General features: G+C 36.3%; 1 protein-coding gene across 1 annotated transcript in view; it reads right to left on the bottom strand.

The window, feature by feature from the left end:
- The window catches only part of P4HA1 (prolyl 4-hydroxylase subunit alpha 1), an 86,995-nt gene that overhangs the window by 18,572 nt on the left and 54,430 nt on the right, over positions 1-13,993 (bottom strand). The window contains exons 9-11 of the mRNA XM_007940625.2: positions 8,460-8,559; positions 4,147-4,200; positions 426-491 (exon numbers count right to left, since the gene is read on the bottom strand). Coding sequence (XP_007938816.1) covers positions 426-491; positions 4,147-4,200; positions 8,460-8,559 — 220 coding nt within the window. The remainder of the gene's footprint in view (positions 1-425; positions 492-4,146; positions 4,201-8,459; positions 8,560-13,993) is intronic.

The raw sequence follows: 13,993 nt of genomic DNA, 5'->3' as shown, positions 1-13,993 counted from the left end.
AAGGAAGATGGGGCAATCTACTTTGTAGTGATACTGCCTTGGAAACCCAAGGAGGGGTTGCTATGAGTCAGGTCCAACTTGACAGCACATAATAACAACAACAACATAGATTCTTATATACACACATATATGACTAAACACATAATTAATACTCCAAAATAGTAACAGGGATTATCTGTATGTAATGGGGATGTCAATAACAATAATTTTCTTCATGTCTTTTCCAAAAATTTCTCTAATGAACATTTTATTATCTGAAAAAGTTACAAATGAAAAATATTCTTAATCCCCTTTCCTCAGTTGTGACAACTTTAAACTTGGATATTAAATAGAGTTAAGCAGAACAATCTTACCTGAACACATCAAAGTAAATGAGCCATGTGATCAAATCCCAACTCAAAATAAAAACTTCAGCCATAACTTACATAAAACAGCCATGTAGCAATTCTATTTCCTGTTCCCAGCTCTTTGAAAGCATCTGGCTCATCTTTCTGTGAATAAAACACAACTAATTCAATGGTGCAAATTTCAGTAACACAAACATTCCCATAGCAACTAAACATCAATAACATGCTGAATGTTTTTGGTATCCCAAAAAAAACCAAAAGTGTTCCCTTTGTAATATGTAGTGCATTACACAGACCAGGCATTCCAATACTTGTTGATTATTGCCTCAGCTTGTATGATGAATGTGTCGCACAAGGCCACTGGAGGAAAAAGTGGCTTGTTAAGCCTAGATCCATTCAAACGTTTACTTTTTTGTTATGATTTTCTTTCTTTTGGAAAGAATACAATCAGTATTTTAGTGTGCCTAGAGAATTCAGATTGGTAAAATTTAAATTGAAATGCAGTATAGTCTCTTAGAATTTATCCTAGAAAATGAAAACATATTTTGACACTTGTATACAAGTGGTCACAGCATCTTTAATAGACAAAAACTTGAAATAAACTGTGGAACATCCATATCATGAAATACTACTTAGCAATAAAAAGGTATATACTCTATTAATAATACACAAGCAAGAACTTGGATGATCCTCAAGGGAATATACTAAGTTAAAAAAGGTAATCTCAAAAGAATAGTTTACTATGATTCCATTTACATAACATTCTTAAAATAACATAATTACAGAGAAGGAGAACTGATCAGTAGTTACCAGCAGTTGGGGATAGGAAATGGGAGGGTGTGTGTAGCCATAAAGCAGAACCACAAAAGAGCCTTGTTGGTAATGGTACAGACAGTGTCTCTTGATTGTGGTAGTAGTTACACAAAGCTATACATGTGATAAAATCACACAGAGTTACTTACATACACACATATACACAGACACAAGTACAAATATAACAGGAAATCTGAATGAATTCTGTGGATTGTATCAATGTCAATCTCCTGGTTTTGATAGTGTACTATAGTTACACAAGATGTTAACATTAAGGAAGGCTGGGTGAGGAGCACATGGGACTTCCCTGTATCTTTCTTTACTGTGTCCTATGAATCTACAATTATTTAAGAAGTTTTTTTTTTTTTTAAATAAAAAAACCAATTATGATGATTTCAGGACTTGAACTGTTCAGCCTGTCACATAATCCAGGATCCTCTGACACTTTTCCAATAACTGAAAATGGAGAAAAAAGAGACTTAAAAATATATTATTTTCTGGCTTACACAAAAAAGACCCTAGGATTCTGAAATTAAGCCAGCAAAGGGCTATAACATAATACAGACTATTTTCTTTCATAAACAGAAAAAACTACCCCTATTTAAAAATGGTAGTAGATCAAGAAGTTCATTAAAATACCTGGCACAGTCCTTAGAATTCTTTGTAGTTACGAAAAAGTTTAAATTCATTAAGATTTGGTAATGCTACAATTTATAGCTGAACATGTTAAGTGAAAAAGAAATTCATATTTATTTATCTTAAGGAAGAGTACTTGGGCAAGGGTGAGCTTTTTACAAATCTCTTCAAAATTACCTATTCTCCATGCTTTCTAACTTAAAAAAAAAAAAAAAAAAAAAAGTCTATTGAAATATAATTTACCTACCACGAAATTTATTCTTTGAAAGTATACAATTCTATGGTTTTAATGTGCAATCATCTTCACAATTTTTTTTGTAATTGTGGTAAATACATATATGTAACAAAACACTTGCCTTTTCAACATTTTTTACGTGGCAGTTCAGCAACATTGTTTTCATCATGTTGTGCAACCATCATTAATATCCATTTCCAAGTTTTTCCAGAACCCATAACAGAAATTCAGTGTCCCCTACACAGTAAGTCTCTCTTTCCCCCTTCCTCCACTCCTGGTAACCACTAAAAAACTTTGGTCTCTATACATTTACCAATTCTACCAATTTCATATAAGTGGGGTCATACAGTATTTGTCCTTTTGTGACTAACTTATTTCATTTAGCATAACGCTGAGCTCTGGTGGCGTAGTGCCTAAGGCATGTGACTGCTAACCAGAAGACTGTGGTTCAAACCCACCAGCCACTCCTCAGAAGGAAGAGTGGGCTATCTACTTCTGTAGAGATACTGCCTCAGAAACCCAAGTAGGGACCGCTATGACTCAGAATAGACTCAACGGCAGTGAGTTTGGTTTTTTTTTTTTTTTTCCACTATATCCATGTTGTAGCACGTACCAGGATCATTTCTCACTGCGGCTAAATAATATTCTATTGTATGTATGTACTGCATTTTGTTTGTCCATTCATGTATTGAGGAACATTTATATTTTTTTCTACCTTTGGGTTATTATGAATAGTACTGCAATAAACACTGCTGTACAAGTACCTGTGTGCATACTTTTTATCTCTCATTCCATCTCTTTTGTCTTATTGTCTCTCAAACTGCATTTCTGGAATTTCTTCAGATCTATCTTCCAATTCATTAATTCACTGGAGCCATTTCTAAACTGTTTTTTAACTTTGCCATTGAATTTTAAATTTCAACATTTTTCTATCTAAAGCTTCTACTTGTTTATTTTCCAAATATGTCAAAAACATTTTGATAATTTCTTACTCATTTTCATTGCATCTTAATTTAAAAAATAGTATATAGTCATTTTATATCCTATATCTGATAATTCTATTATCTAAAATCCCAAGAGTATCTAAATAGGTTGGTTGTTACAAATCACCAACGATGTCTTATTACTAGTTGGTACTTTTCCTAAAGTGAGCTCAATCTTTAAAATAGCTGAGCTTAATCTTTAAAACAGTCCAGACAGGCTAGAATAAGGATGCTTCTTTCCAAAGAGGATATGAGTTTGTTGTATCAAGGAACACTAAAAAACTGAACAAATTTAATTTCTTCTCTTCAGGTTAGTAATAATTCAAATTCCAGATTCATATGAAGGAAGGCTTAGTTTTCAAACTCCCAGAAGTAACTCCTCCCATAGATTCCACATCCCAGCCAGGACTGAGACAGACAGCTCTCTTCAATGCCTCAAAGCAGATTATTTTCAAACCTACTCATTGCTCACCAAAGGTGTAATTCTTCAGGAGATCTCTAGATTTTATTGAGAGATCTCAAGTTCTGCAGCCTACACTGTGGTCTCTTCCAAAACCAAACCCACTGCTGTCAAGTCAGTTCCAACCCAATAGCACAGAAGCAGAACGCCCCATTGGGCTTCCAAGGCTGTAAATCTTTATGGAAGCAGACTGCCACACCTTTTTTCTCTTGTGGAGAGGCTGGTGGGTTCAAACTTCTGACCTTTCAGTTAGCAGCCAAGTACTTTAACCACTGTGTCACCAGGGCTCCTGTGGGATCTCCTCACAGAGCTGTTAATCCCCAAAACTCAAGATTCCTGTAAGTACCATTTACCTCCAGCCTCAGCCCCTCTCCCCATTTAACTTTCTAAATTTTAGTACCTAGGTTTTGTTATTTTTTTATTTGTCTTGTGAATTTCCTTTACTTTTTTCCAGGGCAATGGTTTTCCAGGGCAAATAAGTTGTTTTCTCTAACTGGGTAACTGGGTATCTATGTGTTTTCTACTGCCAGAAAGGCTTCTCAGCGTTTTCTATCCCTCTCTTTTTCTAGACATTCTCAGCAGGCTATGACTTTTTAATACTAAAAGAAAATAATAAGCATGTCACGCTTAAGCTTCAGTGGATTTCTTATGTTTTCTGCTTCTTTTACTTACTCGTGCAAAGTCAAAGTGGGGTTCATACTGTCCTCCAACTCCATAATTTGCTACCTGAAAGAGAGAAACAGTATGAGTGACAAAACTTGTGAGAATTATGATTCCAAAAATCTGTGAGCCTCATTTTGGCCTCTTACACATCACAGTTAGGTACTTCTAAAGAAATGGAAGAGAAGTATTTAAAATCAATGAGAGTTCTTAAGAATATGTTGTTGGCAGGTGCTGTCCAGTGGGTTCTGACTCACAGTCACCCCATGTACAACAGAATGGGATACTGCCTGGTCGTGTGCATCCTGATAATTGTTGCTATGCTTGAGCCCACTGTTGCAGCCACAGTGTCAATCCATATCATTGAGTATCTTCCTTTTTATGTCGGACCCTCTACTTTACCAAGCATGATGTCCTTCTCCAGGGACGAGTCCCTCTTGATAACACATGCCCAAAGCATGTGAGACAAAGTTTCACCATCCTCACTTCTAAGAAGCAATCTGGCTTGTATTTCTTCTAAGACAGATTTGTTCATTCTTCTGACAGTCCATGGTATATTTGATATTTTTCACCAGCACCATAATTCAAAGACATCAATTCTTCTGTGGTCTCCCTTATTCTTATTCATTGTCCAGCTTCGCATGCATATGAAGTGATTGAAAATACCATGGTTTGGGTCAGGTGCATCCTCGTCCTCAAAGTGACATCTTGTTTTTTAATAAGGGATAAAATACTAAGGATAGTCACTGGGTATTATTTTAGAAGTATAATTAATTCTTTAACAAACATTTGCGGGACACAAAATGTAAAATTTGAGATTTCTGTTGTTTATTTTCACTAAACACTTTCTTTTGTAATTTAAATCAATACTCATGTTTTCCAAAGCCCAAAATGCTGCCAAATTCCTACTTTAATAAAATCTCTTTTCCTACATCTTTTTTTTCCTGGTAAGTGAAAAAAAAAAAAAAAAAACGAAGACATTAACATCAACTTAATTATTCCTACTAGAGGGTTCTAGCAACTTCAGTTGGTTGTAACAGGGTCCCACTGTGAGGCAGCAAAAGTGAGAAAAACTTGGTCTGTGTTCAAGTTCCAGCTCTCTTAGTTACATATAACTTTGGATACAACCTCAGTTTTCTTACTTGTAAAATGAGGGAGATGTTACCTTCCTGAACTCCCTCCCTCAATCCCGTTATGACAAAATTCTCTCAAAATAAGAGAACATAAGTGTTGCCTGCATTAAAGCCTGAGTCATATGTAAATTACTACTACTCTGAGTATTTTTCTTCTTAGGTTTAGACACCTAGATTTGGATCAGACTAATAAGAAGAAATGTATTCATTAGCCTAAGATAAGCCTGTGAAGGTTAGGCAGCTTAAAGCAAATATAGATATGGGAAGAGAGAGAGAGAGGAAAATATCATGGTAAAGTCTTCTGAGGTCTGTAGACAACTGAAAATATGTTTCATTTTTAATTTTCTGACTTTGACCACACAGATATATTTTTCCCATTTAACTCTGTGGTAAATCCAAAGGGTAAAACAGCCTCAAAGACATATCAAAGAGTATTCATCTGAATACAAGGAAGTTTAGATTACAACACAATAAATGACAACTTAATTAAGCAAGTAAAAATATAGTCAGCCTTGCTTTGCATAGTTCCCATATGCACAAATTTGTTACCATGGTTTAATTAAATAACATCAGTCAAGCAACAACATGGTTCAAATTTCAGTTACTATGGTATATTAACTGTAATTGCATGAAGTGCAAATTTTGCTGCTAGTTTTTCAGTCCACAAATTGCTATGCACCTAACAGATGTGTATCATGATCAATGATCAATCATGTCACCTCTTTCAAAGTCTGTTAGTGACTGGTCATGCAGAGATGGCACAGTATATAGTTGTACACTTCCTCATCTCCAGTGATAAACCCATGTGACAGCCTACAAAAATGGATATCTAAAGGAAGGAATTGGCCAACAAAGACAAAAGTGTAGCAAAGACATGAAGAGTGAAACTCAAATTAAATGTACATGAAGATACAGAGTAAAGAGCTGATGGAGGAATGTTGACATGGTCACTGTTCAAGAGACTCTAGGTAGGCAGCCAGAGGAATTTAGTGAAAGTAAACTTATTGACACAAATGAGGAAAGTGACTGTGATGAAAAGAATAAAGATGTCTTAGAGATGATACCAGCACAAACCTTCACAATGAAGGAACTCCCATGTATATTTTATAAAATTAAAAGCACAAAGGATAAAACGTTGAAAGCTGATCCAAACTTAGAAGGATGACAAATCACTAAGGCATTAAAAGAATTCTCACTCTATACCTTAAGTTGTACAACAAGAAGACATGCACTGTTCAAACTACCAAAGATTTATGCAAATAACATGAGCCTTGTACATTGATTTGCCAATTGCTCCCTTACCCTGGGAGGTATTCTTGTAAATACACTATACTAATTTTTTTTTTAACAAGAAAAATTGGCATAGCAGCACTTTCAGTAAATATCTACCAAGGAGAGAGAGGAGTTGGCAAACAAATATAGAAGGTACATGTTATTTGTGTAGTTATGGTACACAAATATAGTAGTTTGAACAGTGCCCGCTTTCTTGTTGCATAACGTAAGATATGGAGTGAGCATCCATACATTAGAGCCCACATACATTATTGTTGGTGAGAATGTGAAATGATATAACCACTTTGGAAAATAGTTTGGTGGTTCCTCAAAATGTTAAACACAATTACCACATGACCTAGCAATTCCATTCTTAAGTCTATACCCAAATGAAATGAAAACATATATTCATACAAAAACTTGTACATGAATTTCTTGAAAGCATTATTCATAATAGCCAAAAAGTAGGAATAACTCAAATGTCCATCAATTGATGAATGGATAAATAACATGGTATATCTATACAATAGAGATTCCACCATGAGGAAGAATGAAGTACATGCTACAGCATAAATGGACCTTGAAAACATTAAGGCAACCAAAAGAAGCCAGATACAAAAGGCTACATATTGTAGGATTCCATTTAAATGAAATGTCCAGTACGGGCAAATAGAGAGACAGAAAGTAGATTAGTGGTGCGAGAGGCCCTGGGAAGGGAGAAAAGGCAGTGACTACTAATGGATGTAGAGTTTCTTTTTGTGGTGATGAAAATGTTGTGGAATTAGATACTGGTGATTGTTGTACAATCTTGTGAATATACTAAAACCAGGGCAAATATTATACTATACGAACTATATCTCAATAATAAAGGAGGAAGAAAATAAATGAGTAAAAGAAGGAATCATCGAGGCCAGGGCAGATGAAGCCCAGAAATGAAAAACAAAAATTACAGTGTACTTAGTAAGTACTATTGTCCCATATTTCTCTATATGTTTATAATTGATAGAGTTTTTAATGCTGTGATCAAAAAATTCTTAAGAATTACAGAACAATCATAATTTTTCCCATTGATTATTAAGATAGCTTTGTATAATTTCAGCTTATACAGTCACTTTTTACGTCCTGCAGTACCACACAAATGGTCAGGAAATCTCATCTGAAGCATCTCCTGAGGAAATGTAATGTGTATTAAGGTGCAGTGTAATAAATTACTTAGTGTAGCTTTTCTACCCATAAGTCTTTGTAAACTTCAAGGTGGGATTTTCTATGAGCAACTGGGGAGCTCCTGATTGCTGAAGCTATCCACCTGGGTTATTTCTGTTGAGCATGGCACAATACAATGTTCTGGGAGGTTCCTACTCTCTCTCACGTGCTTAGAGTTCTGATGCTGTGATTGGCTAGTTTGACCACCCTTCTGGGCTCAAAAGGAGGCCTCCTGGAGGCAGAACTCTCTCTGACTGTTGGCTGAGGAAGACGTGCTGCCAAAAGAGACACGCGCCCCTGAAAGAGACACGTGCTGCTGGGAAAGAGATGCAAGAGACCAGCAATGCTGGGAAAGAGACTGTGAGAGACTGTTGGCTGAGGGACAGTGGGCTGGGAGAAAGACTGAGCGTTCTTCCTGAACTTGAGGTATAGCCTGGTGCTTTCCTAATAAACCCCGTAATCCGTGAGTTCTGTGTGGCCACTGCAGCGAATTATCGAACCCAGGGGAGAGGTGGTAGGTGCTTTGGGAGGAACGGTTGGAGAAAGGGCTGGAGGGAGGCAGCATGTCTGGCCGTGTAGGAATAGGCCTTGGGTTACTGCTGGTAATCCTGTCTTCCTTTTGTGGGATTAGAGAAGGTCAGAACATGTGGCCTCCTTGCCATTTTAGCATAAGGATAACGTGATACCATACAATTTGAGGTTAACATGATTTCCTACCTGTAATTCCTCTGCTGTGGAAACATCTAGTCCTGTTAGGTCTTGTATTCTCATATTAATTCGAGACACCACAGGATTTTCATAGCCAGACAACCAGGCACTAAGAACAAGGAAAAAGATTTTAGTTTTACTGATAACATTTCAATATATGAAGACCAACAGTTATTATTTTGTAAACCCTATTATATATGACAATAAGCTTTTAACTAAAGCATTTAGTTAATCTGCTTGTTTAAAATTGTATTAATGATTGTTATTTTTAAAAGATGTCACATTTGGCAGTTAGTAGTTGGAAAAGAAACACAACTATAATTTCATGTATTATAGAGTTTCTGGGAGCTCTAATGTATAGTGCCTAAGGCATTTGACTGCTAACCAGAAGGCTGGTGGTTCAAACCCACCAGCCACTCCTCAGAAGGAAGATTGGGCACTCTACTTCCACGGTGATATTGCCTCCGAAACCCAAGGAGAGGTCACTATGAGTTGGATCCGACTCGACAGCAGTGAGTTTGGTTTTTGTTTTTTTTTTAATAGAGTTTCTATGAAAACAATCAGGTTAATATGGGGAAAGTATCTGAGGCTATCAACATAGAGAGTTTTTAAAAATTCTGGAGAGATATATACCAAACTGGAAAACCCAGGTCTTTAGCCTTCTTTGCAATCAAGTCGATGGCAATGGGTTTGCTTTTTGTTTTGGCAGAAAATGCTAACATTTTTATAAAGAAAAAGAAATTCATGGATTATCTACTTAAATAAAAATAAATTTTAAAAAGGTACTGAAAAACACTCACTAGGATTGCTATAATAAAAAAGATGAAAAACAACAAATGCTGGTGAGAATGTGAAGAACCGGAACCCTCATACACTATTGGTGGGAATGGAAAATGGTGCAGTTGCTTTGGAAAACAGTTTAGCATTTCCTCAAAAGTTATCATATGACCCAGCAATTCTACCCCTAGGTGTGTGTGTGTGTGTGTGTGTGTGCGTGTACCCAAGAAATTTTAAGAAATAAAATATGATACATGCATATAATAGATTATTCAGCAATAAAAAGGAATGAAATACTGATACATGTTATAACATGGATGAACCTTGAAAACAATATGCCATTATGTAAATGAAGCCAGACACAAAAGACCACATACTGTATAATTCTATTTATATCAAATATCCAGAATAGGTAAATCCAGAGAGAAAAAATATGTTAATGGTTGCTAGGGGATGGGACTAAGGGGGATAAGGAGTGATTGCTAATAGGTAGAAGTTTCTTTTTGAAGTGATAAAAGTATTCTGGAACTAGATAATTAATGGTGGTGGGTGCACAACTAAAAAGACTAAAACCCATAAACTGTATATACTTCAAATGGGTTAATTTTACGGTATGTGTATAATATATCGATAAAAAAGGTGATCAAAATTCAACTCCCCTTTGCATATGCTTTCTCCCAGTCTATCTGTCCTTTTCTTTCTTCACTTTTCCTCTCATCAATCTTTGATTCCAGGATTCATCATTTCAACCACATTCTGGCTAAAAGCCTAAATTCATCTGTTTTTTCTCTGAGCTTATACCTGTGTTACCAAACCTAGCTGAAAGACGTCATAAAATAGGGTAGATATATTGCACTGAAAATTCAGGGCCATCAACTTCAAATAGGCCCTCACTCTTGCTCATTCCTTCTTCCACTCTCCATCAACCACTGAACTGAACCCACCCCAGCCTCCCCATCACAGAGAAATCAAATCATATAATCCACCTACACTTGCATCTATCTACCCCTTCTAGTTCCTTCATTCTAGTTCCAACAGACATTATTTTGCACTATTTAAGGCTAATTATCTGCCTTAGATTCCTTTACCTCTTGCTATCTCAGGAACCATAAATCATTGATTATCTCTTTTCCCTCTTAAATAACCAACCTCTGTCTTTAAATAATTCTCCTATTACTTTCCCTGGGCTTAAGACTCTCTGGAAATCCCTGGAGAGTACAAAAGGTTAACACACTTGGTTGAGAAATGAAAGATGGCGGTTCTAGTCCATCCAGAGGCACCTGGGAAGAAGATTTATCCTATTTTATCATAACTATTTGCCTAATGATCTCTTACAAATTTGTATGGGTTGGCTGAATAGAATTCACCAGTGTAACAGAAATAGGAAGACTCAAAATTTTATTGTTGTAAAGGATCTAGTTGATAAATATAGTAAGAACTTATTTCTCCCAATTCTGACTGGTTCCTAGTAGAATTAATCTGGTATGTCAATGTAACTATCTTTTCTGCCCGGCAATAAATTGATGGATTTTTTTAATCTTACAATCAATCAACTATTGACTTGACTTTTATAGGTAACTGCCTGGGTGGCACAAGTGGATGTTAACCTAAAGATTGGTGGTTTGAACCACCCAGCAGCTCCATGTAAGAAAATCCCAGGGGAACTGCTTCAATATAGATTCCAAACCATTGCTATAGCATCAATTCCAACACATAGTGACAGAAGAGGACAGGGTAAATCTGATAGGGGTTTCCAAGGCTGTAATCTTTAATGAAGTAGACTGCCATATCTTTCTCCCTTGGAGTGGCTGGTGGGTTTGAACCACTCATGTTCTGATTAGCAGCCATGCTTATCCACTGAGCCACCAGGGCACCTTCATGAAGATTACAGCCAAGAAAACACTATGAAGCACTTCTACTCTACAACATATGGGGTCACCATGAGTCAAGGGCTGACTCACTGGCAGCTAACAAGAACAAAAAATGCAAGATTGGCAAGTCTACTAATAAAGCTTCAAACTAAATACATTTAATGAAAACAGCTGTTCCTATTCCATCCTGGAAATTCCAACCACAGAGAACCTTGTCCTTCCACATCAAACACCTTGAAATTCCCTCCCTACTACCACCACATTTTAATGATCTATTCCTATGTTTTTTCTTATACTTTAGTGGAAGCACTGTCCTTCAGTTTTACAGCAGCTGAATTTTCTATCTGTACTTTTGAATCTATCCTTTCTAACTCTACAAGCCTCACTCCAACAGTTATTGGCTCTTTTTATTTTAAATCGCCTTCCTACCAAGAAAAAACACCTTCACTTTTGCTATTCTAGCAATTTACCTACCTAATTCCAGCAAATTTCCACTTTTATCTTTCACTTTACTCCTTTGAAATTACAAAAGCAAGAAATGTTTTTGATTCAACAAATGAAATCCAAAACTTGGATTACTATATGCAAAATAGGGAAGTTGGACTCCTACCTCAAAATTAACTCAAATGGTTCAAAGATCTAAATGTAAGAGCTAAAACTATAAAACACAACCCTAAATCTTCATACCCTTGGATCAGGCAATGGTTTCTTAGATATGATACCAAAAGCAGAAGCAACTAAGAAGAAACATGATAAACTGGACATCACCAAAATTAAAAACTTTTGTGCTTCAAAAGACACCATCAAGAATGTGAAAAGACAAGTCAAAGAAGAAAAAAATTTTACAAATCATATGTCTGATAAGGGACTTAAATCTAAAACATATGAAGTATTACAACCCAATAAAAACACGACTAATAACCCAATTTTAAAAAAGGCAAAGTTCCACAAAGAAAATATACAAAAGGTCAATAAGCACATGAAAAGATGTTTGATATTATTAATCATCAGGCAAATGCAAACCAAAACCACAATACCACTTCACATCCACTAAGCCAAAAAACTAAAGCAGTTACTATTCAGGTTGACTATGACTCATGCATGTGACTGCATGTATTTTAGAGTACAACTGTGTTCCATGGGTCTTTTATCGTGGCTGATTTTTCTGAAGTAGATTGCTAGGCCTTTCTCCCAAGATGTCTCTGGACAGAATTGAACCTTCCACCTTTCAATTAATAGCCATGCACATTAACTGTTCATAACACCCAGGGTCTCCTCACACGCACTAGGATGGCTACACCCAGCAGACAGACAAGAACGTATGTTAGTGAGGACGTGGAACAACTGGAACTTCCATACACTGCTGATGGGAATATAAAATGGTTATGCTTTTCGAAACAGTTTGGCAAGTTCTCAAAAGCTAAACATGGCCACTGATACAGCAATTCCACTTCTACATATATACCCTCCTCGTATTAAAATGTACATTCACATAAAGATTTGTATACAAATGTTCACAGCAGCATTATTCATAATGGCCAAAAAATGGAAGCAGCCCATATGTCCATCAATTGAAGAATGAATGAATAAAATGTGGTACATCCACACAGTGGAATATTATTCAGCCATAAAAAGGAATGAAGTATTGACACATACTACAACATGGATGAACCTTGAAAACATTGTGCAAAGTTTACTTATTACTTGTACAGCAGTGTTTATTGCCAGATACAAGAGGCCACATATTGCTTGACTCCATTCATATGAAGTAGCACAGGCAAATCTATAAAGACAGACAGATGAGTGGTAGGCTAGGGCTGGGAGGGAATGTAGGGATTAGATAATTATGGCTAAGGTGAGTGAAGTTCCTTTCAGGGTAATAAAAATGTTCTAAAATTGTTTGTGATGATGGATGCTCAACTCAGTGAATGTATTTAAAATCAATGAAGTGTACATTTTAAATGAGTGAATTGTGTGGTATGTACATTGTATTTCAATAAAGCTGTTAAAATAGAACAGAACTGCTTATTATAAAAATTTTAAATACAGAAGTATATGAAGTCCCCTCCCTAGTCCCATTCTTCACAGGTAAAGTTGTTGTTGTTATGTGCCATTGAGATGCACCCGACTCATAATGACACCTCCTCCTTGGGTTGCCGAGGAGACGGACTGCCCAACCTTCCTTCTGAGGAGTGGCTGGTGGGTTTGAACCACCAACCTCTTGGTTAGCATTCAAGTGCCTTAGGCACTATGCTACCAGAGCTCCTTAGAGACTGCTGGGCTACCTGGCAGGGAGCAGCTGTTGGGTTTGAATTGCCAGCCGTGGGTGTGGCAGGTCACTGCTTTAGGCCTGAGGCCATCTCCTAGGGCCCGTAAATAATGTTAGTAAGTAAAAATATATCTTTCCTATCAACATTTTCCCCCTTGTGTAAACAAACATACAGAGAAAATTAAAAAAAAAAAAAAAGAAATCCACCCAACCACCAATCTCCTACCTCAATTTACACACCTGTACTTTCCTAGCTGATAATACTGTTGGCATCTTTCTAATTCAATAAATACAGTTTTACCTCTTTGCTTTTTAAACCACTTTTCTTTTTAAAAAAGGTCTTCAATTCCAGGAATGACTATAAAGGTCTAATTTCTCCATAGTACAAGCAATAGGTAACAGAAACTTCTGTACCCACATATTTTACACTGTACCCACATATTTTACACACTATATCTATGTTTTAGATTTATGTTTTAGATTTATGCCCCAACCACCAAAGCCACACATGAGGAAATTGAAGAATTGTATCAGCTTCTACAGTCTGAAATTGACCAAACATGCAATCAGGATGTGTTAATTATCACTGGTGACTGGAATGCAAAAGTTGGAAACAAAGAAGAATC

The sequence above is a fragment of the Orycteropus afer genome, unplaced genomic scaffold, assembly GCF_000298275.1.
Source record: "Orycteropus afer afer isolate SDZICR_OR568_19922 unplaced genomic scaffold, OryAfe1.0 scaffold00070, whole genome shotgun sequence".
Taxonomy (NCBI): domain Eukaryota; kingdom Metazoa; phylum Chordata; class Mammalia; order Tubulidentata; family Orycteropodidae; genus Orycteropus; species Orycteropus afer.
Note: the sequence above shows the minus strand (reverse complement) of the source record. Positions and strands in the feature narration are given on the sequence as shown.